Source organism: Bufo gargarizans, chromosome 2, assembly GCF_014858855.1.
Source record: "Bufo gargarizans isolate SCDJY-AF-19 chromosome 2, ASM1485885v1, whole genome shotgun sequence".
NCBI lineage: Eukaryota > Metazoa > Chordata > Amphibia > Anura > Bufonidae > Bufo > Bufo gargarizans.
In genome coordinates, this window is record NC_058081.1 from 627,907,486 (window position 1) to 627,929,887 (window position 22,402).

Below are 22,402 nucleotides of genomic sequence, written 5' to 3' on the forward strand. Positions count from 1 at the left end.
AAGTTCTGCATTGAGGAGTGGGGTAAAATTTCCTCAGACCGATGTCGAAGACTGGTAGATGGCTACAAGAACCGTCTCACTGCAGTTATTTCAGCCAAAGGAGGTAACACTCGCTATTAGGGGCAAGGGTGTCCTATCTTTTTCCTCAGTTAGAATAGGCATTTTTGTAGAATGACATTTACAGAAGATCTTGAAAAGACTTTTCTTCAGTTTTCTTTGTTTAGTTGGATTACTTTAATCTCTCTGTATTGTTGAAACGGAGATGAAATAACCTTTTATTAAAAATGTTACAAAAAACCACATGCTTTCAAAGGGTGTCCTAATTTTTTCACATGACTGTATGTGCGGTGGGCTTCCCACAAATAACTTCCAGAAATCTTCCTAAGTTCTCAACTGATCTGTCATTACGAACAGCATGTCATAGGTGGATATAATTCTCTCATGTGTTTTGATTTAACAGCTCAGATTTAATTTTTCATAGTTGTCCACAATAAACTGGTGAGACAAGTCCCTGTATGCCAACAAAGCATATGTAATGGCAGAAATGTCACTGTGAATCTTCAGCAGAAGCATAAAAGCATAGAAGCATAAAAGTCCATTGCTGAGACAGTTTTTGGTGTCTGAACCTGAGTGATTCCAAAGTGATATCTATCACGTCTATCCCAGAATATAAGGGGGTAAGGCAGGGCATCATATGGCTTGTGAAATACAGATATCCTCTCATATTGTAATGCTTCTGTAAAATGATATCTCAGTTAGTAAAGTTATCACTAACCATAACAATGGCAACTTCATTAATGATTGGAGCATTGATCCTGCCTTGATGTTGGCCAAGAAGTGCCTTATAATTATCTGAGGGCATTCTTCAATTGCACCCTTAAGCAGATTTGACATACAGATTATGCTGATATAGCATCTCCTGTAATTTAGATATTGTTTGCTGCTTGGTAGCTGGGAAATTTCCATGGTGGGAATTAGCCTCTACCTGATCATCATCCATGAAGTAGATCTGCAGGAATTCATGTTCCTGATTCTCTTCTGGCAGAAGAGATTCAATGAAATGGGATATCTGCCCTTGGATCTAAAATGTTGGCATGAAACCACTCTCTCTGACTTGCCCCAAATCTTCTGATTTTTGCTAAGAAAATCTCTCTATTTAAGGCGGTTGCCTGTAAGCAATGACTTGAGTGGCTCCACAGGAGTTGGCAAGTCTGATGTCTATACCTTTCTGTCACCGCCAGATCTCTGAGAAGCTCTGACAGACGTTCAGTACCTCTTGCTTGAGGTTCTTTTGTTTTGGTTTCGTTTTGTCATCTCGTTTCCCTCTCTCAGCTGTCATCTAGTTGCACTGATTGCATCCCTTTATATCCCCTCCCATACTGCATCACTTTTCGGTTTATACAACTTCCTGGATTGTGCTCACTGCTAGATGCTGCAACTGCTGGTTCCTCAGTTAAGTCTATTCCTTTATTTGTGTTTTCCTGTTGGCTTGATCCTAGGTGACCCTGACTCCCTCCGTATTAAGTGTAAGGAGCCGGTGGTCGTGTCCCCTCACTATTATAGGGTTTTCAGGTATCACACAGTCTAGGTACGAGGGCATGCAATTATCTATCATAAAGATCTTTGCATGGGCTGAGCAGTCAGGGAGAGATCTAGGGCTTTTATAGGGCTCACCCTTATGTTCCTTAGTTTAGGATCAAGTCAGTAAGATCTTTATTTGTGTCTTCTAGTTTTCTGCAACACCATCCGTGACACTTTCCTTCAGAGCAGTATATACCTGGTGCCTCCTTGGGAAACTTCAAGTCACCATACAAAGTGCATGGAATTTTCATTTTGCTAATCACGATCAAACTATGTGAGGCATAGGTTATCATTGGATCATAACTGAAAGCAGCATCATGCATGAAGACCCACTCATCAACACGTTGTCGTTGGGCTCTATCAGCTTGCTTTCTGGCCTGGGTCTGGTCAGGAGTGTCTGCACTTCTGAGAGCCACCTGTCTGATCTATTACTGAGAAAGCCTGGCCAGAGTTTGCTGAGGTGTCTCTGCATCTCCTGGTGCAGCTTTCTTCCTGGCCATTGTAGACTTCCTGCCAATTGAGAGACTCCTTGTCACGTGGGGAGTGGGGGGAAACTCCCCACCGTATAACGTGGGAAAACGAGGAAGCAGCTAGGCCTGAAAACAGGAATAAAGGGAGCAAGTCACCTTATAACACATTCCTAGATCCTAGCCCTTACCTCCTAACTGCCTAACTGTATGAGCGAACCCAAATGGTGGGAGGGATCATACCCGGAACCTTGGGCCCTACTAACCCTAGAGATCCCTGGTAATAATGTCAGGGCTAGGAGACGACCTGTTCATCCACGACAGGGATGAACCGGAGTCTCCAGCAGGTCTAGCAACAAGAAAGGAGCACACAGTAGCATAAACCAGATTGGCAGGTAGGCACCCAGCGCAAACAACACACACTGGAACAACAGCACTTACCTGCCACAACAACTTGAAGAAACAACAACTGCTACTGACTAGTGGTTCCCCCTCCGGGAAACCCTGGAGCCCACTTCCACAAGCAGGTGGTCAACACGGTTCCCCCTCCGAGGAACCCAGGAGCTCCCTTACCGGAGGCACAACACACAGGGAAACGCCTTGCATACATGCTGGACGAACAACACCAAAAGACCAGACATGAAACTACAAGACGTACACCACACCCTGAACATAAACCCACACCAAACATCAACACAGGTAAGGTAGGGAACATGGAGGATACATAAGGATGACAATCTATGTACAACAAGGTGGCCCACACCCAGCTCCACCTTGCTCACACTTTAACTCCATACCCACCAGAATAGGAAGGGACAACAACCTTAAAGGGGAAGTGTGTAAACATGCTAAAAACTACATGTTGCCACTGGAAACAAGCATGCACGTCTAAAGTGTCACGGTCCACTACCACCAGACCATGACACAGCCGTGACACTCCTCTTTGCTGGCATTTTGCAAACTGAAGTTAACTGTTAGTTGACATCACATTTGCTAAGTTTAGATCCTGAAGGTGTAGTGGCTGGCTTAGAAGCAAAGTCCCAGACACTTTTGAAACGTGAAAAATTAAATCTCATGGCCACTGCTGCAAAGTGAGGGAAAAAACGGGCCAAAGACACCCTCATCACCAAACTACCAGTAGGCCAGTATCAACTAAGTGCTGAATCACCACCAACCAACCTGCCTCAATATCCTCGGTGGTGCCAGAACAGAACTGCACTAAAGCCTGATGCTACTGTTTGTATTCTTAAAGGGATTCTGTCACCTCCCCTCAGCCAAAAAACGATTTAAAAGCAGCCATGCAGCACAGCTTACCTGGATTAAGCTGTGCTCTTTTATCTTGAAATCCGTCCAGCAGTTAGTGCAAAAAACGACTTTGATTGATATGTAAATGTGTCCTGAAGGTGCCCAGAGGGGCGTTTTTTTCTTCTTAGTGAGCCCAGTACCGCCCCTCTTTCAGTGCCCAGCCCGCCTTCCTTGTACTTTCTAACCGCCGCCCCCAGCCTGCCACAGCCTCTCCTGCCTCTCCTCCCTCTCCTCCCCCTCCCTCACGCCGAACGAAGTCTCGCACAGGCGCAGTACCCACTGAGGGCTGCGCCTGTGCGATCATCAGGAGACTGAGGGCGGCAGCTTCATCTTCGTCACTGGGCATGCGCCGAGCCCAGTGACGTCCGATATTAGCGCTTTCCCTCAGTCAGCCTGGTAGGAAGCGCAGAGGATTGCCGATCGGCTGCTGCACCCTGCGCTTTCTCCAGTCTGCCTGCCACAGTGAAGACGGCCAGCGATTTCTTTCCCCACCCTCCCTTCAGGAAAGAAATAAGTATTTGTTGGGGCGAATTAGGTATTATTATATTAAGTAAAGGCAGGCAGACTGGAGAAAGCGCAGGGTGCAGCAGCCGATCGGCAATCCTCTGCGCTTCCTACCAGGCTGACTGAGGGAAAGAGCTAATATCGGACGTCACTGGGCTCGGCGCATGCCCAGTGACGAAGATGAAGCTGCCGCCCTCAGTCTCCTGATGATCGCACAGGCCCAGCCCTCAGTGGGTACTGCGCCTGTGCGAGACTTCGTTTGGCGTGAGGGAGGGGGAGGAGAGGCAGGAGAGGCTGTGGCAGGCTGGGGGTGGCGGTTAGAAAGTACAAGGAAGGCGGGCTGGGCACTGAAAGAGGGGCGGTACTGGGCTCTCTAAGAAGAACAAAACGCCCCTCTGGGCACCTTCAGGACACATTTACATATCAATCAAAGTCGTTTTTTGCACTAACTGCTGGACGGATTTCAAGATAAAAGAGCACAGCCTAATCCAGGTAAGCTGTGCTGCATGGCTGCTTTTAAATCGTTTTTTGGCTGAGGGGAGGTGACAGAATCCCTTTAAGTTCTGTGTTGCACTTAGTAAAAGGACTTTGTTACGTTCAACTCAGGCCTCATTTGTCAGTACAACAAATTTCACTACGACAGTCCCCAAGAAAAGTCAGGGCCACTACCACTCCCATCCTCTACACCGGCTCTCACAGGGGCTTTCTACATTCTCAGTGGGTCCAAAGGATCCCTATGAAGTCAGGATGATCAATTGGCAGTTGACTCCCATCTTCAAGAGTTTTGACTCTGAGTTATGAACTTTAATATGTGACCAAAACAATGAATAAGATGCAATATGGGATGATTTATCTAATCTGGTGTAAAGAAAATAAAAAATGAGGCAGTTGCCCATAGCAACCAATCAGATTTCAGGTCTCATCTTTCCAAGGACCCTTTGGAAATGAAAGTCGCAATCTGATTGGTTGCTATGGGCACTCTAATGATAGGCACCATCTAGGGGTACCACAGACACACAGTCCAATTGGTTATACAAAGACATTTAAAGGGATAGCATTGTTTTTTAGATTTGTTTTTTTTTATCCATAAATTGTACTCGCCTCCATTTAATAGGACCCTAGGCTACTGCCTACAAATCTCGGCAGCCCTGCCTGACCCTGTGACTGACAGGAGACACATTAACATAGAACTTTCTTAGCACTGCTGTCAATTTGCTCCACCAGCCCCTAGTGGTCACAGCAGTTGGACCTCAATCTCCTTTGAGGACATACCCTAGTAATTTGTCATCAATGTGCTGACACCACACCCTTTTATGCAAATCAAATGATTAAGTCAATATTGAATTCCAGAATTTTAGCTTTTCAGCACAGTTAATATTTGACTGATCTCCCACATTTCCTTACAGGCAGTAAATGGGTGAGCTGTCCAGCAGCTGAAGTCTAATAGCAGCTGTAGTTCTTCCCCCGTCCTGCAGATGTCGCTGCGCGGAGCTTCCTCTTCCCCGGCTGATCTATGTTCCCGCTGCACTCGGCAGTCAAGGTGAAAGGTTGTGAAGATGGCGGCGGCCTTTATGGAGGAAGAAGTGGATAACGATGACTATTATTCGCTATTAAACGTCCGCAGGGAGGTGAGCGTCTGGCTGGGAGTGTAGGCGGGTGTCTGGCCTGCTGTCCTGGAGTGTGAGGCTGGAGAGGCCGGGGAGAGCGTGTGTCTGCGGGGCGGTTGTAACCGGCATCGTGCTGTGACCCCGGGAGCTGTCACCTGGGTGACACGGAGTGGGGCTGCAGCCGGCCTGTTCCCTGTGTACGTCTATTATGGGTGGGCGCCTCAACTAAAAAGTACCAGAATATGAATGGACACGAGGCTGCAGGTCACATTGAGGTTTATTTAGGGACAGTAAATATAGCGCCTCCTACCGGCGTAGCTCTACTTCTCATACAGTATACTTCTCCGAACCCCAGAGGCGCTTCACGTCTCCTGTCTTCCTGTATATAGGGCCCCTAACCCAGATATGTGCCCTCCTCTGGGTGGGGCCACTTATGCGTTCCCTCTGTCTTTTCCCTCCTCTAACCCCTCTCTTTTCTCTGGGCAGTGCTTCCCCTCACCTGTGTTATGACTGAGCCTCTCTAGTGACTGCCCCATTGCCTCCCCTCTGGTCCGTGCCTCTCCGGTGTCCCCTTAACCTCTAGTCCTTGCCTCTTCTTCACCTCATCTTGTCTGTGGTGCCCCTGCACCCCCATCACCTCTCATCTTGTCTGTGGTGCTCCCGCACCCCCATCACTTCTCATCTTGTCTGTGGTGCTCCCGCACCCCCATCACTTCTCATCTTGTCTGTGGTGCCCCCGCACCCCCATCACCTCTCATCTTGTCTGTGGTGCCCCCCGCACCCCCTTGACCTCTCTTCTTGTCTGTGCTGCATCACCTCATCTGTGCCATCCTTGTGCCTCCCTTGCATGTCCTTCTCCTGTCTGGTGACTGTGTGCCCTTCATCTCGCTTTCTTCTCCTCTAGTTTGGGCCTCCCTTGTTCACCCTCATCTCATTTATGGCTTGTCCCTCCTGTGTACCCCCTTTGCACCTCTCTTGCATCACCCTCTCCTACCTGCTGACTGGACTGCACCAGGTCTGTGCCTTCTGTGCAACCCCTCACCTTTCTTCTGGTCTGTGCTTCTCTTGCACCCGCTTGCCTCTCCAGTGAATGTGCTTCCCCCTATGCGCCCTGCCACATCCATCCTCATGGTTCCCACTGAGTATTCTTTTTCCAGAGCTTCATACATCATGCGGTATATGAGGCATATAAATGGAAAATCCATTGACCTGTCTGTAAATAATATTCATATAACCATCAGATTCTGATTTTAATATAAATTGGAGTGAATGGGGGCAGCGCTGTAGTAACAAGCTTCCTCCACTACAAGGTTTATGGGGCTGTGTAGCTTCAGCACCGTCTTCTGACAACAGAGCTACACCCAAACAGCTGATTGGTGAGTTGTCGGACACAAACCAGTCAGCTACTGATGGCCTATCCTGCAGATAGACCATCACTTAGAAAAGGCTGGAAATAACTTTTAAAGCGGTCAACTGACTTCAGCAACTGGCATTTATCATTTAGACATATGGGGTCATTTATCAAACTGGTGTAAAGTAGAACTGGCTTAGTTGCCCATAGCAACCAATCAGATTCCACCTTTCATTTTTCACAACTCCTTTGGAAAATGAAAGGAGAAATCTGATTGGTTGCTATGGGTAACTAAGATAGTTTTCCTTTACACCAGTTTGATAAATGACCCCAATAGTTTATACAAGGCACTTACTAATGTATTGTGATTTTCCATATTGCCTCCATTCATTTTGCCTTTACATTATACACTTGTATACAGAGGGTTATGACCCACCCTGCAATCCAACAGCAGTGGTCGTGCTAGCTTACTATAGGAAAAAGCCCCAGCCTCTCTGGTGGCAAGGACTGTGGAAGCGCACATAGGCACACGTGCAGCACAGCAGTTCCCATTCCAGCCATCTCATGTCTGTGTTGCAGCGGTGGCCATATCCCCTGGAAATGAGCAGTGTATAATGTGATGGAAAGATGAATCCAGCCAGCAAAGGAGGCAATATGGACAATCGCAATACATTATTAAGTGGCTTGTATTAACTTTCTCTACATGATAAATGTCACTTGCAGCCAGACACAAGCAAATGATTGGGACAATCGTATCTGGCCCCTGTAATAGTGTCTTCGATCAGCCAACAATTAAGCAAACCCTCATTTGCTAGCAGATTGGATTATTGTGGTAGAAAGAAATGTGTTTATAAACAATGATAATGTATAGGGATGAATGATCGTAGTAACAGCAGGGATAATGAACGGCCAGTGATATTTGGGATCAATGTCCTCGATCGTTGTCCTCTGTGTCTGCCCATGTAAAATTCCCCTTAGCCTATGTTCCTGCGCATTCATGTAGTCACAGAACTTGGAAATTGCTGATAGTTTTCATTTACATTAGGGAATACATTGTCCCAATAGGTCAGTCTCATGTTTACCGTGTAGACTAGTGTGATCATCCGTGCATGGGGAATGTGAAAGGGCACTTGGGGGTGTATATGCATGTACAGTCATGTGAAAAAATTAGGACACCCTTTGAAAGCATGTGGTTTTTTGTAACATTTTTAATAAAAGGTTATTTCATCTCCGTTTCAACAATACAGAGAGATTAAAGTAATCCAACTAAACAAAGAAAACTGAAGAAAAGTCTTTTCAAGATCTTCTGTAAATGTCATTCTACAAAAATGCCTATTCTAACTGAGGAAAAAGATAGGACACCCTTGCCCCTAATAGCGAGTGTTACCTCCTTTGGCTGAAATAACTGCAGTGAGACGGTTCTTGTAGCCATCTACCAGTCTTCGACATCGGTCTGAGGAAATTTTACCCCACTCCTCAATGCAGAACTTTTTCAGCTGTGAGATGTTTGAGGGGTTTCTTGCACGTACAGCCCTTTTCAAGTCACCCCACAGCATCTCAATGGGATTCAAATCTGGACTTTGACTTGGCCATTCCAGGACTCTCCATTTCTTCTTTTTCAGCCAATCTTTGGTTGATTTACTAGTATGTTTTGGGTCATTGTCATGTTGCATGGTCCAGTTCCGCTTCAGCTTTAATTTTCTAACTGATGGTCTCACATGTTCTTCAAGCACCTTCTGATACACAGTAGAATTCATCGTGGATTCTATGATGGTGAGCTGACCAGGTCCTGCTGCAGCAAAGCAGCCCCAAACCATGACACTTCCACCTCCATGCTTCACAGTTGGTATGAGGTTCTTTTCTTGGAATGCTGTGTTTGGTTTACGCCAAACATGTCCTCTGCTGTTGTGTCCAAATAATTCAATTTTGGACTCATCTGGTCTTTGTCAACTTTATCTCTGGCAAATGTCAGTCTGGCCTCGATGTTTCTCTTGGAAAGCAAAGGTTTCCTCCTTGCACACCTCCCATGCAAGTTAAACTTGTACAGTCTCTTTCTGATTGTAGAGGCATGTACTTCTACATCAACAGTAGCCAGAGCCTGCTGTAGTTCTCGAGATGACACTTTAGGGTTTTTGGAGACCTCTTTTAGCATCTTGCGGTCTGCTCTTGGGGTGAACTTGCTGGGGCGACCAGTCCTGGGCATGTTGGCAGTTGTTTTGAAAGCCCTCCACTTGTAGACTATCTTCCGGACAGTGGAATGGCTGATTTCAAAATCTTTTGAGATCTTTTTAAATCCCTTCCCAGACTCATAGCCTGCTACAATCTTTTTTCTGAAGTCCTCTGACAGCTCTTTTGCTCTCACCATGGTGCTCACTCTCACTTCAACAGTCAGGAGCACACCAAACTAAATGTCTGAGGTTTAAATAGGGCAAGCCTCATTCAACATGCAGAGTAACGATCTACTAATTATGTGCACCTGGTGTGATATACCTGTGTGAGATCTGAGCCAATTTAAGAGGGAATACATGTGAGGGTGTCCTATCTTTTTCCTCAGTTAGAATAGGCATTTTTGTAGAATGACATTTACAGAAGATCTTGAAAAGACTTTTCTTCAGTTTTCTTTGTTTAGTTGGATTACTTTAATCTCTCTGTATTGTTGAAACGGAGATGAAATAACCTTTTATTAAAAATGTTACAAAAAACCACATGCTTTCAAAGGGTGTCCTAATTTTTTCACATGACTGTATATACGGTACTTGTCTTTACTATAGGACTGTTCTCCATGTACACCCCAGTGACAGAAGTTTACCAAGGCACCCTTTATAGAAATTACCCATCTTCCAATAGAGCTCATCGACCGTGGGGAAGTCACATTCTTCAGCGCTCCCCTGTTTTATCAAGGTTTCTATAAATGGCAGTTATCACTTGGGGTTTTCACAGCTGAGACCCCCACCAATTACAAGTCCTGTTTTCCCATTTGAAGGGAGCGACGGTCAGACATGTGCGATGCTACGCCATCAGAGTGCTCGGCCACCTTTGGCTGCCCCATAGACTATAGCATATTGTTTTTTGTATTTTGGGGGAGCCTTATCAAAGTGATGTAAAGTAGAACCGGCTTAGTCCTGTCGACAGAACTTTGTTTTCCGTCCTGCATAACGGAAACCAGACGGATCCGTTATGCTTGCCCATAGACTTCTATTATGACGGATCAGAACGGAATGCCTCTCAACAGCTTCCGTTTTGCATTTTGTCTATGAATTCCATTATAAATGGAATACCCTAACGCAAGTGCGAACCCGCCCTTAGTTGTCCACTCAGATTCCACCTTTCGTTATTCACAGCTCCTTTGGATAATGAAAGGTGAAATCTCATGATTTTGTTAGTGTTTTTTTTTTTTTTCTTCTCTATAGGACTTGATAAAGCCAAAACACAGCAATACAAGCATATTGTTATATAAGCAACCTATCTCCTAAAATGCAACTCACACATGTGTCCCAGGCTTCTCCTGGTGTCATGTGTGCTTTAAAGGGGTTTGCCCCATTTTGGACATTTGATAGCAGATGGGTGTGGGATCCTCTCCTATCTAGAGAACATGGCCTCAGTAGGGCGCTCGGCTATTTTTGGAAATACCAAAGCTGTGAATGGAGAGCGCAGTGTGCACGCACGGCCACCTCTCCATTCACTGCTATGGGCAGAGGTCACACAACATTTTCCAGGAAGACAACAATACTCTTCTTAGCACTTTTGAGGAGTATCTTCAGCCAAGGAGTACAACACAAGACACTGGGTGGCGTTTTTTTTTTTTTTTTTTTTTATTTTCCTGGCCAAAACATTTATATTTTTCTGTCAATGTAGCTGTTTAAGGGCTTGTTTTTTGTGGGATGTATTGTGTTTTTTAGTGACACCATTTTGTTGTACATATGACTTATTAACTTTTACCTTTTTGGGGTGATCCCCGCCGTTCCCCCATTGCGTTCACTGTGCAGCATAACTAGCATGTTACTGCTATTCTATGGGTCAGTACTATTAGGGTGATATCAAATATGTGTAGTTTTATGTTTTTGTTACTACTTTTTAACAATACTAACATGCCCCGTTATGCCTCTGCATTCTCAAGAGCCAGAACATTTTTGTGCTGTTATAGTCTTAACTTGCTTGTTTTTTGCAGAGCAAGTAGTTTTCATTGGTATCATTGTTTGGGGTACACAGGACTTACTAACATTTATTTTTTAGGACAGTGGTGACATTTTAGGACAGTGGTGATGTTATTTAAGGGGAGTATAAATAGAATGCTGTGTTTATTATATGGGTTGCTGCAAACATGTATGTGTGCATGTGTGTTTTTAACCATTATTTATGGAAAAAAACCTTTTTTTTTTAAACAAATTTTATTCTTGTTTTAGTTCTACTAGGAGACATCGCTTTTATAATTCACTGGTATACCTTGTATACCAGTGCATTATAGCCTATCACTGTACTAGTACAGGCTGTCTATTATGCTGTGTCTGTCGCACAGACATAGACATACAGCCATGTTAGGCTCCATTCACACGTCCGCAATGTGTTTTGCGGATCCGCAAAACACGGACAGCGGCAATGTGCGTTCCGCATTTTGCAGACCGCACATTGCCGGCACTAATAGAATATGCCTGTTCTTGTCCGCAATTGCGGACAAGAATAGGACATGTTCTCTTTTTTTGCAGAACGGAAGTGCGGACCCGGAAGTGCGGGTCCGCAATTCCGTGTCCGGGCAGCACGATGTGCTGCCCCATAGAAATGAATGGGTCCGCAATTTTGCGGAACGAAATTGCGGACGTGTGAATGGAGCCTTAGACCCCCAGCTGCCATGGCACCACATCAGCTCCCCACAGCTTCATTCATTGGGGGCTGATGTTGACTGGGAGACCTGTCCTTCTAACTGCTGGCTGTTTAACTCCCTAGATGCTGCAGGCAATAGCAGCGGCATCTAGGGAGTTGAACATCCAGCATCGTTGTTATCTTCCGTGCTGGCTGTTACAGCGGTAGCCTGGCTTCAGTCACTGCTGGGCTCCTGCAATGATCTGGAGTGCTGTATCGGTACAGCCTGTGTGAGGCCTGTCCAGTTCCTGCCACCCCACCAGGATTAATGATGTGGACGGCAGCAACTGAACAGCACTCTGGACCAAAGAAAGCCTAATGAGTAGAAATACACATGACACTTCTTTCAGAGAGTAAAATTGCCTGTACAGGCGCCTGTGATTCTTGTACAGGCATTATTGCAATGTGGAAATAGCTGAGCCAACACTGGGCTATTTGTTTAACTTTCATATCGATGAACGGAAAGTGGACGGACATGCGCGGCTGCTCTCTCTTCACTTTGGGCATCCCCATGTGTGACAACTATTGTCACTTATAGCATATTCTAGCGGTATGCCATCAATGTCCCAGATGAGAATACCGCTTTAAGCCAGTCATATGCTTCCCCGTTGTACAGGAGTGTAACTGGGGAGGGCAACTGGGACATGTGGCTTGGTGCTTGTTGCCAGAGGGCTGTCAGCAAGCCACTTTGCCTGAGCTAGGGTGTTTAGATACAGGTTACGGGCAATCAACTGGTTAAAGGAAAGCCTAGCTACAGTTCTGGCTTTGTGCTGTTCCTCCCCTTTCCAAGCATGCAGTCCCACAGACACGCTGCAGCTGCATACCCTTCCTTTCTCTTCTCTACTTATGGCTATAGGGGAAATTTCGCCTACAGCAGGTAACAGCAACCTTTGACACTCCAACTGTTCTGAAACTACAACCCCCAGAATCCTCCTTTTACTTTGATAGAAGTTAGGGTACTTTCACACTAGCATTTTTGTTTTCTGGTATTGAGTTCTGTCATAGGAGCTCAATACTGGAAAAAACTGATCAGTTTTATCCCCATGCATTCTAAATGGAGAGTATTCCGTTCAGGATGCATCAGTTCAGTCCCTCTAACGTTTTTTGGACGGAGAAAACACCGCATCATGCTGCAGTTTTCTCTCCAGCCAAATATATTGATCACTTGCTGGAATGCCGCATCCGGCATTAATTTACATTAAAGTGTATTAGTGCCGGATCCGGCATTAAGTGTTCCGGCAAAACGGATCCAGCTTCCCAGTCTGCGCATGCGCAGACCTTTTAGAAATGCAAATAATAATACTGGATCCGTTTTTCCGGATGACATCGGAGAGATGGATCCGGTATTTTAATGCATTTGTCAGACGGATCCGTATCCGCCTGACAAATGCCATCAGTTTGCGTCCGGATTGCGACGGAACTGCCTGCCGGAATCCTCTGCCGCAAGTGTGAAAGAACCCTTACAAGAACAGCCTGAGCAGGGGTGCATGCTGGGAGTTGTAGTTTCACAGCAGCTGTAGTGTCGACGGTTGCTGACCCCTGGCCTACAGTGAGGGAAAGGGGTCTACAGGTTGTTGCAAGGTGAAAAAAAGCTCTTCTTGTTGCAAAGTAGTAATTATATGTACTGCTTATCTATGTAAAAAGAACCATGATGGGTGTTGTATAAGACTCCATCTCAGTTGCTACTAAAGTTCCTTATCTGTTATATACACGTTCTTTTTGTGGTCTCCCGAGACAGGCGTTCGTTTGTCTCTTGCAGCTCAGACTTTCTATACGTTTTTTGCTATTCTGTCTGTAATTTACTTTCCTTTAGATCTATGAAGCTATAAAACGGCTAATGCATTTTAATAACAGGCGCAGCTCGATGGCAGCTTGTGGCGTCACCTTGTTGTTGAGGCTTGTGACCTTGTTGGCAGAAAGGTGCAAACTTCTCCTGCAACAGAATGTGCTTCCCATGTCAATCAACACATGATCATGGAAGGGTGCCGTGACGTCAGCTGCTTCTTGTATATTTATGTGTGAAGCCTGATTGCATCCCATGAGGGGGGTTGTGGACGGAGTGGTCAAAGGTCCATATCGCTGGGAAATACCAGGGCTGCAGATCCCCTGTTTCTGTGTATGCATGCTTCATACACGTTTTAGGCTACTTTCACACTAGCGTTCGATCGGATCCGTTCTGAACGGATCCGATCATATTAATGCAGACGGAGGCTCCGTTCAGTACGGATCCGTCTGCATTAATAACTTAGAAAAAATTCTGAAAGTGTGAAAGTAGCCTGAGCGGATCCGTTCAGACTTTCAATGTAAAGTCAATGGGGGACGGATCCGCTTGAAGATTGAGCCATATGGTGACATCTTCAAGCGGATCCGTTCCCATTGACTTACATTGTAAGTCTGAACGGATCCGCTCGCCTCCGCACGGCCAGGCGGACAGCTGAACGCTGCAAGCAGCGTTCAGCTGTCCGCCTGTCCGTGCGGAGGCGAGCGGAGCGGAGGCTGAACGCCGCCAGACTGATGCAGTCTGAGCGGATCCGCTCCATTCAGACTGCATCAGGGCTGGACGGAGGCGTTCGGGTCCGCTCGTGAGCTCCTTCAAACGGAGCTCACGAACGGACCTATGAACGCTAGTGTGAAAGTAGCCTAAAAGGGAAAGTCTAGATGAAATTGATCTTCTCCTATTTTGTTTAAGGGAATCTTTTGAATTCGGGGGAGGCGCCAGATTTATCACACTGGTGTAAAGTAGAACTGGCTTAGTTGCCCATAGCAACCAATCAGATTCCACCTTTCGTTTTTCACAGCTTAATTGGAAAATGAAAGGTCGAATCTGATTGGTTGCTATGGGCAACTAAGCCAGTTCTACTTTACACCAGTAGAAATAAATGTTGTTGGCCACAACACTGTTGTTTTCTATGTTACAGTAGAGCAAGAATGAGGTAGGTGATTTCCAGAGATGAGTTGGCAGCAGGAGTGAGATAACGTTGAGTGTAGAGGTCTCTGACTACAGAGAAGTCTTTGGCAAAGCAAAGAAGGTGCAAGTCATTGGACCCTTATAGTTATGTGATGTGGTAGGACCAGAGATTTAACAAAAGCAGAGCCACGTGGACCAAAATAGTGGAGCAGATAAAATAGTTCATGGGGATACAGACGCGTAGAGCAGTCGGTGAATTTTGGACGCTTCTGATTAGGCTCTTTTATACGAGGCAAACACAAAGTTTAGTTAAATATAAAGGGTAAACTCGAAAAATTAGAATATTATGCAAAAGTCCATTTGTTTCAGTAATGCAACTTAAAGGGGTTCTGCACTTTCATTTAACTGATGATCTATCCTCTGGACAGATCATCAGCTTCTGATCGGCGGGGGTCCGACACCCAGGACCCCGCCGATTAGCTGTTTGAGAAGGCAGCGGCGCTCCAGCAGCGCAGCGGCATCCTCACTGTTTACCGCCGGGCCGCTGGCCCACTGACGTCACGGCTAGTATCAACTAAAGTGGGCGGGGCTAAGCTCTGTTCACTTGAATGGAGCTTAGCCGCGCCCACGCTAGTTGATGCTAGTCGTGACGTCAGTGGGCCGGCGGTAAACAGTGAGGATGCCGCGGCGCTGCTGGAGCGCCGCTGCCTTCTCAAACAGCTGATTGGTGGGGGTCCGACACCCAGGACATCGCAGATCAGAAGCTGATCTATCCAGAGGATAGATCATCAGTTAAATGAAAGTGCAGAACCCCTTGGAACCTGAACCTCTACTATGCTACCCTCACTGAATGTTTGTAAATGTTCATTGTGTTACCCTAAACATATAAATAAATTGCACTTTTAATTTCATTTGCAAACGAATTCAATAAGTATTATGCATTTTTGTACTTCCCACCTTTTATGCAAATTAACATAAGAGTATATCTTGTGTGACCAGAGAAGAGTCATATTTTCAAGCTATAAAGCACACAGAGCTATGGGGACTGGGTATTGCGGATGTGCTAGTGGCCATCTAGCAACCTATGTCCTCAGCTCTATACCCAAAATCCCGGTGACAGGTTCCCTTTTAAAATTTGAATTTTGTGGAAAGGTTCAATATTCTAGGCTCAAAGTGTCACACTCTAGTCAGCTAATTAATCCATACCCCCTGAGCAAAGGGTACCTCAAAATTGTGACTTTGGGGTTTCATAAGGCTACTTTCACACTGGCGTTTCTGGGTCCGCCTGTGAGATCCATTTCAGGGCTCTCACAATTGGCCCAAAACGGATCAGTTCAGCCCCAATGCATTATGAATGGATAAGGATCCGCTCAGAATGCATCAGTTTGCCTCCTTTCAGCCTCCATTCCGCTCTGGAGGCGGACACCAAAACGCTGAATTCAGCTTTTTGATGTCTGCCTGATGATGCAGAGCCAAACGGATCTGTCCTAACTTACAATGTAAGTCAATGGGGATGGATCCGTTTTCACTGACACAATATGGTGCAATTGAAAACGGATCCGTCCCCCATTGACTTTCAGTGTAAGTCAAAACGGATTTATTTGCATTATCATGAACAAAAAAAAAGTTTCACCTGTAGCTGGCAATTCAGTGCACACTAGGAACTGGTAATCTAGGAACCAGTTTTGATTTTGCAGTGGGATAGGGTTGAATATGCGAGAAGCAGCGCTGCTTCAGGAAATATGTGCTGACACAGTTCCCAGTCAGATGAATTGGCTACCATAATCATGGCGGGTTCTCTAGAGATGGAGGCATTGCAGCGCCCCCCTTCTCTATGATAATATGTCCTGATAGGTGATATGGACACTGGATGATCTAAACCCCTTTAACGGGGTATTCTTATTGCAGAAAGTGATGGGATATGACACCACTTTATGATTGGTAGGGGGTCTCACTGCTTGGATCCCAACAACAGTATCACTGTTTTTGACCCTTCACAGTTTTTTCGCTCATAGTGCGGCTCCCGACTAAAGACTTTACAGAGAATTGCAGCACGACCCAGTTTACATAGCTATAGGTATGCTGCAGTTCTCTACGTAGCTGGTGGATAGCACCACTATATGGAGAAAAGTGGAGGCCACAGTGCTGTTTAACCTCTCAGGATCTTGGGAGTCCTGGAAGTCAAATGGGCCATCTCTTTCTGTTAGGACTCTTGCATACAAGCGTATTTTCTTTCCGTGTCCGTTCGTTTTTTTTTTCGTATGCAGAACCATTCACTTCAATGGGTCCGCAAAAAAAAATAAAAAATACTGTGTGCATTCCGTTTCCGTATGTCCGTATTTCCGTTCGGCAAAAAAATAGAACATGTCCTATTATTGTCCTCATTACGGACAAGGATAATACTGTTCTTTGAAGGACCAGCTGTTCCGTTCTTCAAAGTACGGAATGCACATGGATGACATGCGTATTTCTTTGCAGATCCGTTTTTTGTGGATCGCAAAATGCATACGGTCATGTGCAAGAGACCTTATAGGAATACCACTTTAAGTGTTGTGCAGGGACCCACCAAAGTTACATCCATGGTCTGTGATGGAGATAAAATGGGTAAGCCCAGCCACAACCAGTCACTCAGCTGTAAGATGTATACGGCGTTAGATCCTTAATCCTTATTACCGCTATTTAGCCGCGGATTATCGCTGTTTGTCCAATGTAAATGTGATTTCCTTTTAAAGCACCTGTTCAGAATAGATAATGGCGCATTATCATTATTTCTAATTATGTTTGTTTGCATTTTGGTCGCCTCATACGATTAATTCTTTTAATGTGGGGTTTGTTGGCGTGGAAAATTTTCGGAAGAAATATGAACGTCACTTGTCAAGAAGAGAAGGAATAATTACCCGCCCACTCTGTATCTCCTCCTCCTCTCCCTTTTTCACTACTCGTCTCTACAATTTCCCAGCATCGTCCTGTCTTTCAGCAGCTATAAATAAAGCTGTTCTTGTTGCCAATCTATGCATTTGGAGGCATAAAGGGAATTGACAAGGAACCCGTTGGAAGGTCAAGAAAAAAAAACAATGTTCTATACATCAAATAATGCTAAGGCAGAACGCCCCCTCCCATACGTTGGATCAGTGTTGCATTTTTTAGCCGTCTTTTGTATTGCCTAATATATTTTTGCCATCATACTATTTTTTTTTTTTTTTTTTTTTCAAGAAATACATACATTTGGCTTGAGCCTTGACAGCTGTTGATATAATATCTCAGCAGATTGAGCCAGGAATATCAATAGGTTGTAATTTAACGTGAAAAGTACTGAGGTCAACATAAAGAGGAGTCTTTCACTGTGACAGAACAAAATAAGTCAAAATGAATAAAACATGGCGAGGTGATGAGAGGATAGAAGCTGTACCTCTGCCAGATGTACCCCGTGGGCCTTTGTTTCAGATGCGTGCCCTTCCTCAAATTGTATTTAAAGCTCTGGCTTACAGAGAGAGATGGGTCCTTAAAATATGTGAAGATATACTTTTTGAAGTCTACTTAATATGCTCTTGGGCAGCCATGGTTCTAAATCCCCATTGACCACTCCACCATTCAATAACCGAAGACCTGCCGGCCTTGAAATTTACCATCCGTTGAATTCTTGAAAGAAGACGAAATATGATTAATTTTTAACGTAGGATAAATTGTAAATAATGCTGGATGAGGAATGCATGAAATGTGTAAGCCGAAGGAGCCATTCAAACAGTATAATTGGCCATTAGTCCTTAGCACCATCAGCTCCCCCCATGCCATCAGTCCTCTGTGCCATCACCCCCCCCATGCCATCAGCTCCCCCCATGCCATCAGTCCTCTGTGCCATCAGCTCCCCCCATGCCATCAGTCCTCTGTGCCATCACCTCCCCCCATGCCATCAGTCCTCTGTGCCATCAGCTCCCCCCATGCCATCAGTCCTCTGTGCCATCAGCTCCCCCCATGCCATCAGTCCTCTGTGCCATCACCTCCCCCCCATGCCATCAGTCCTCTGTGCCATCACCTCCCCCCCATGCCATCAGTCCTCTGTGCCATCACCTCCCCCCCCATGCCATCAGTCCTCTGTGCCATCACCTCCCCCCCATGCCATCAGTCCTCTGTGCCATCACCTCCCCCTCATGCCATCAGTCCTCTGTGCCATCACCTCCCCCTCATGCCATCAGTCCTCTGTACCATCACCTCCCCCTCATGCCATCAGTCCTCTGTGCCATCGCCCCCCCATGCCATCAGTCCTCTGCCATCGCCCCCCCATGCCATCAGTCCTCCGTGCCCTCCACTCCTAGTCATCAGTTTAATACTTACCTTTCCTGTAGGGGTGCCGCCGACAATCCACAACCCTTGAGCCTCTTCTTCGTGTCCTGACGTGTCATAGCGATCGCTTATGTGCACTATGTCCTGAAGATGTGTCAGGATTCAGTGCGGGCCGGCGGGAGACCACAGAGCGTGAGTAATAGCAAGCGCTTCACTCACGCTCCGTGGTCACATGACAAACGAATCCTCGATGCCAAAAATTAGCATCAAGTATTTTATTTGTTTTTGTTTCGAGTTATTCGTTGCAGCCCTAATGTCGACCCTTGAAAACCAGTTTTTTTTTTTTTTTTTTATATATCTAAAGTTCAGTTTTAACCCCTTCCCAACGCAGCCATTTTACATTTTGGTTTTGTGCTATCTGCCCTCCAAAAAGCAGCAATTTTATATTTTTCCATTCACTGTATGGGGGCTTTTTTTGTGGGACTATTTGTATTTTCTCATGGCACCTTTAAATATTCCAAGCAATGTATTGGGTAGCTGTCAAAAATTATTAATGGGGTTGTCCTGGATTTTTATATTGATGGCCTATTCACATTAGTGGCACAGGGAGTACAAGTCATTGCTGCAGCGGCTACATGACCCGCGTGAAGGGGAAGATGGGGGATGCGCACGACCTGGGCAAAACAGATATTATTTTTCTCCTAGGATAGATAGATGCTTTCCCAGGCATGTGAAACTTCACTTCGGCTATTGTGTTGCGTGACTAATGTCACGTGAAATTTTTTGTAATGACAGTCCATGGTGTCGCACTGCGACATGCTGCGACTGCATCCAAGTTGGCTTTTTGTGTGACTGTCATGTTGCAGCATGTCGCAGTGCGTCGCAATGGACTGTCATTACAATAAATGTCACGCGACATGAATGGCGCATGACACATGTCGCAATGTAGTTGTTTGTCGCGTAACACATTTTGCCGTGTAGCCCTAGCCTTTCTGTGGATTTTCAAGCCACATCTGCTGGAAGTTTATTCTAAGCATCTACTACTATTGCAGTATTAATATTAAAGCGGGTTTCTAGGCTTTTAATATTGATGACCTATCCTCAGGATAGGTCATCAATATCAGATCGGTGGGGGTCCAACACCCGGCACCCCCGCTGATCAGCTGTATGAAGAATAGGCACACGTCATGCGCATGTGCCATCTCCTGTCTCTCTTCCTGCTCGCCATAGACATAGCAGCAGCGAGCAGGAAGAGAGACAGGAGACAGCACGTGCGCATAGCGCGTGCCTTTTCTTCATACAGCTGATCGGCGGAGGTTCCGGGTGTCGGATCCCTGCCAATCTGATATTGATGACCTATCCTGAGGATAGGTCATCAATATTGAAAGCCTGGAAAACGGCTACACGACGACTTGTCTTCAACTTGTAGCCACGTGACTATTTTAGAGCTGTGATTTGGCTGTGAAAACAGCCAAGTCACAGGCAAGTCACATGTTGTGCAACTCATTGAAGCCTATGGAGTAAAAGTTGTGCTCGACTTGCAACATACACAAAATCGAACATGTCTGCATTTTCTTACGACTGCCGTGTCACAGTTGCAGCATGTCACATGTCGCCTTGTCACACCACTGACAGTCATGACTTGAAATGTTGCAAGACACATGTAACCGTTCACTAAAACACTTCCCTCTAGAACAGGGATGGCTAACCTGCGGCTCTCCAGCTGTTGTAAAACTACAATTCCCACCATGCACTGCTGTAGGCTGATAGCTGTAGGCAGTCTTTGCATGCTGGGAGTTGTAGTTTTGCAACAGCTGGAGAGCTGCAGGTTGGCCATCCCTGCTCTAGAACATTATTTAAAGAAGTATTTAGACATAGGTAGGACATGCTGTCACTTTATAATCAGCGGGGAGCTGACCTCTGGGACCCCCACTGATCCTGAGGATGCAACATTAACTGGTGACGGATACCGTGAGGAAAACTGAATCACTTACTTCAAGTGACCCAGTTGTTTTGCTGCAATCCATATTGAGTAGCACCTGCCGGAGTCTGCCACTGGCAGCACTGAATGGATTTTGTCAGACTGTGCAGGGACTCGCCCCCACTGGTAACACCCTTCTGGTTATTGCCTGCAGCTGCTAAATGACCCATGAGAGGCTACATTCACACCGCCGTAAGTGTTTTGTGGTCTGCTCATGGCCGCGGACAAGAATAGGACATGCTCTATAATTTTTCAGGGCCGCGGAACGGAACAGCGGATCCGGACAGCACACACACGGTGTGCTGTCTGCATCTTTTGCGGCCCCATTGAAATTAATGGGTCCGCACACGTTCTGCAAAATTGTGGAACAGATGCAGATCCATTTATACGGTCGTGTGAATGTAACCTGGAACAGGATGTCGACACAGGGAAACTGGAGAGCTGCACTGGCGTTCGGGGAGTGAAGCAACCCAGCAGCAGGGATCTGGTGACTGATTCCCTCCACAGGTGTGGCCATGCTGGGTGGCCTGCCTAAAAGGCCCCTGGGATGAACACCATATAAGAACGGTAAAAAATGCTGAAAAATTAATAAAATGAGTACTATTCTACATTTTGTAGAAATGGTGTAAAGCAATCTTACATTTTAATCCCTTTTATATGCAATCAGAAAGTGTGCTTAGAAGAGCTTCACGTGGCTTAGAATTATGGCGGCAGGACACATGGTCCATCTAGTTTGCCCTCAGATGGCATTTTTTTGTGGATTGGATGCGGACCCATACATTGGTTTGTAACTTCTAGCAGGAATAATAAAGGAATTGTACAACATAGTCATAAGAATAGAGTCTCCAGAATTGTCATTGCATGGGGAATGCAAGTAGTTACTAAAACAGACATTTCAGCAGAGGTTACTGGTCCTCATTTATGCCTGCAAAACACATGAACTGCTATCTCCCTGATCCTCCTGTACACATGCATGCTCAACTTGGCTGAGCATGCACATTGGAGAGGGGAGAAAGCTGTGGGCGGCTTAAGTCCCTAAGAACAAAAGGATTGAGCATGTTCATATACAACATGCCTTATCCTTTTCTAACTTGATATTTGCTATCTGGGTTGAGTCAAGAGATTTCCATACACATAGTCAGCCGATCCCTCCGAAATCAGTGTATTCAGATGACATACATCTAATGTGTATGGCCTGATCTAGGGTTGTGCATGAAATCAACATATCCCCTATCCACAGAACATTGGATAACCATCTGATTGGTGGGGGCTAATCGCTACAACCCCCTCTGATCATGAGAATGAGGGTACCTTGCACCCGTATAAATGGAGCTTCAGGTCGTGCATGGGGGTTCCCACTCCATTCATTGTCTATGAGGCTGCAGGAGATAGCTGTTACATGTGCTCTTGGCAGCTGAAGACATCTGTGTTGGTCCCATGTTCATACCTGCCTGAATTGCTGATAAAAATAATGTTTAAATATACCCAAATGAGCCTCTAGGAGCAATGGGGGGGTTGCTATTACACTTAGAGGCTCAGCTCTCTCTGCAACTGCGACAC

General features: G+C 45.8%; 1 protein-coding gene across 1 annotated transcript in view; it reads left to right on the plus strand.

Moving 5' to 3' along the window:
• The first annotated feature begins 5,363 nt into the window (after positions 1–5,363).
• DNAJC11 (DnaJ heat shock protein family (Hsp40) member C11) overlaps positions 5,364–22,402 on the plus strand; it is a 204,644-nt gene continuing 187,605 nt past the window's right edge. The window contains exon 1 of the mRNA XM_044282132.1: positions 5,364–5,485. Within this exon, the coding sequence (XP_044138067.1) occupies positions 5,414–5,485 (72 nt within the window). The 5' untranslated portion in view covers positions 5,364–5,413. The remainder of the gene's footprint in view (positions 5,486–22,402) is intronic.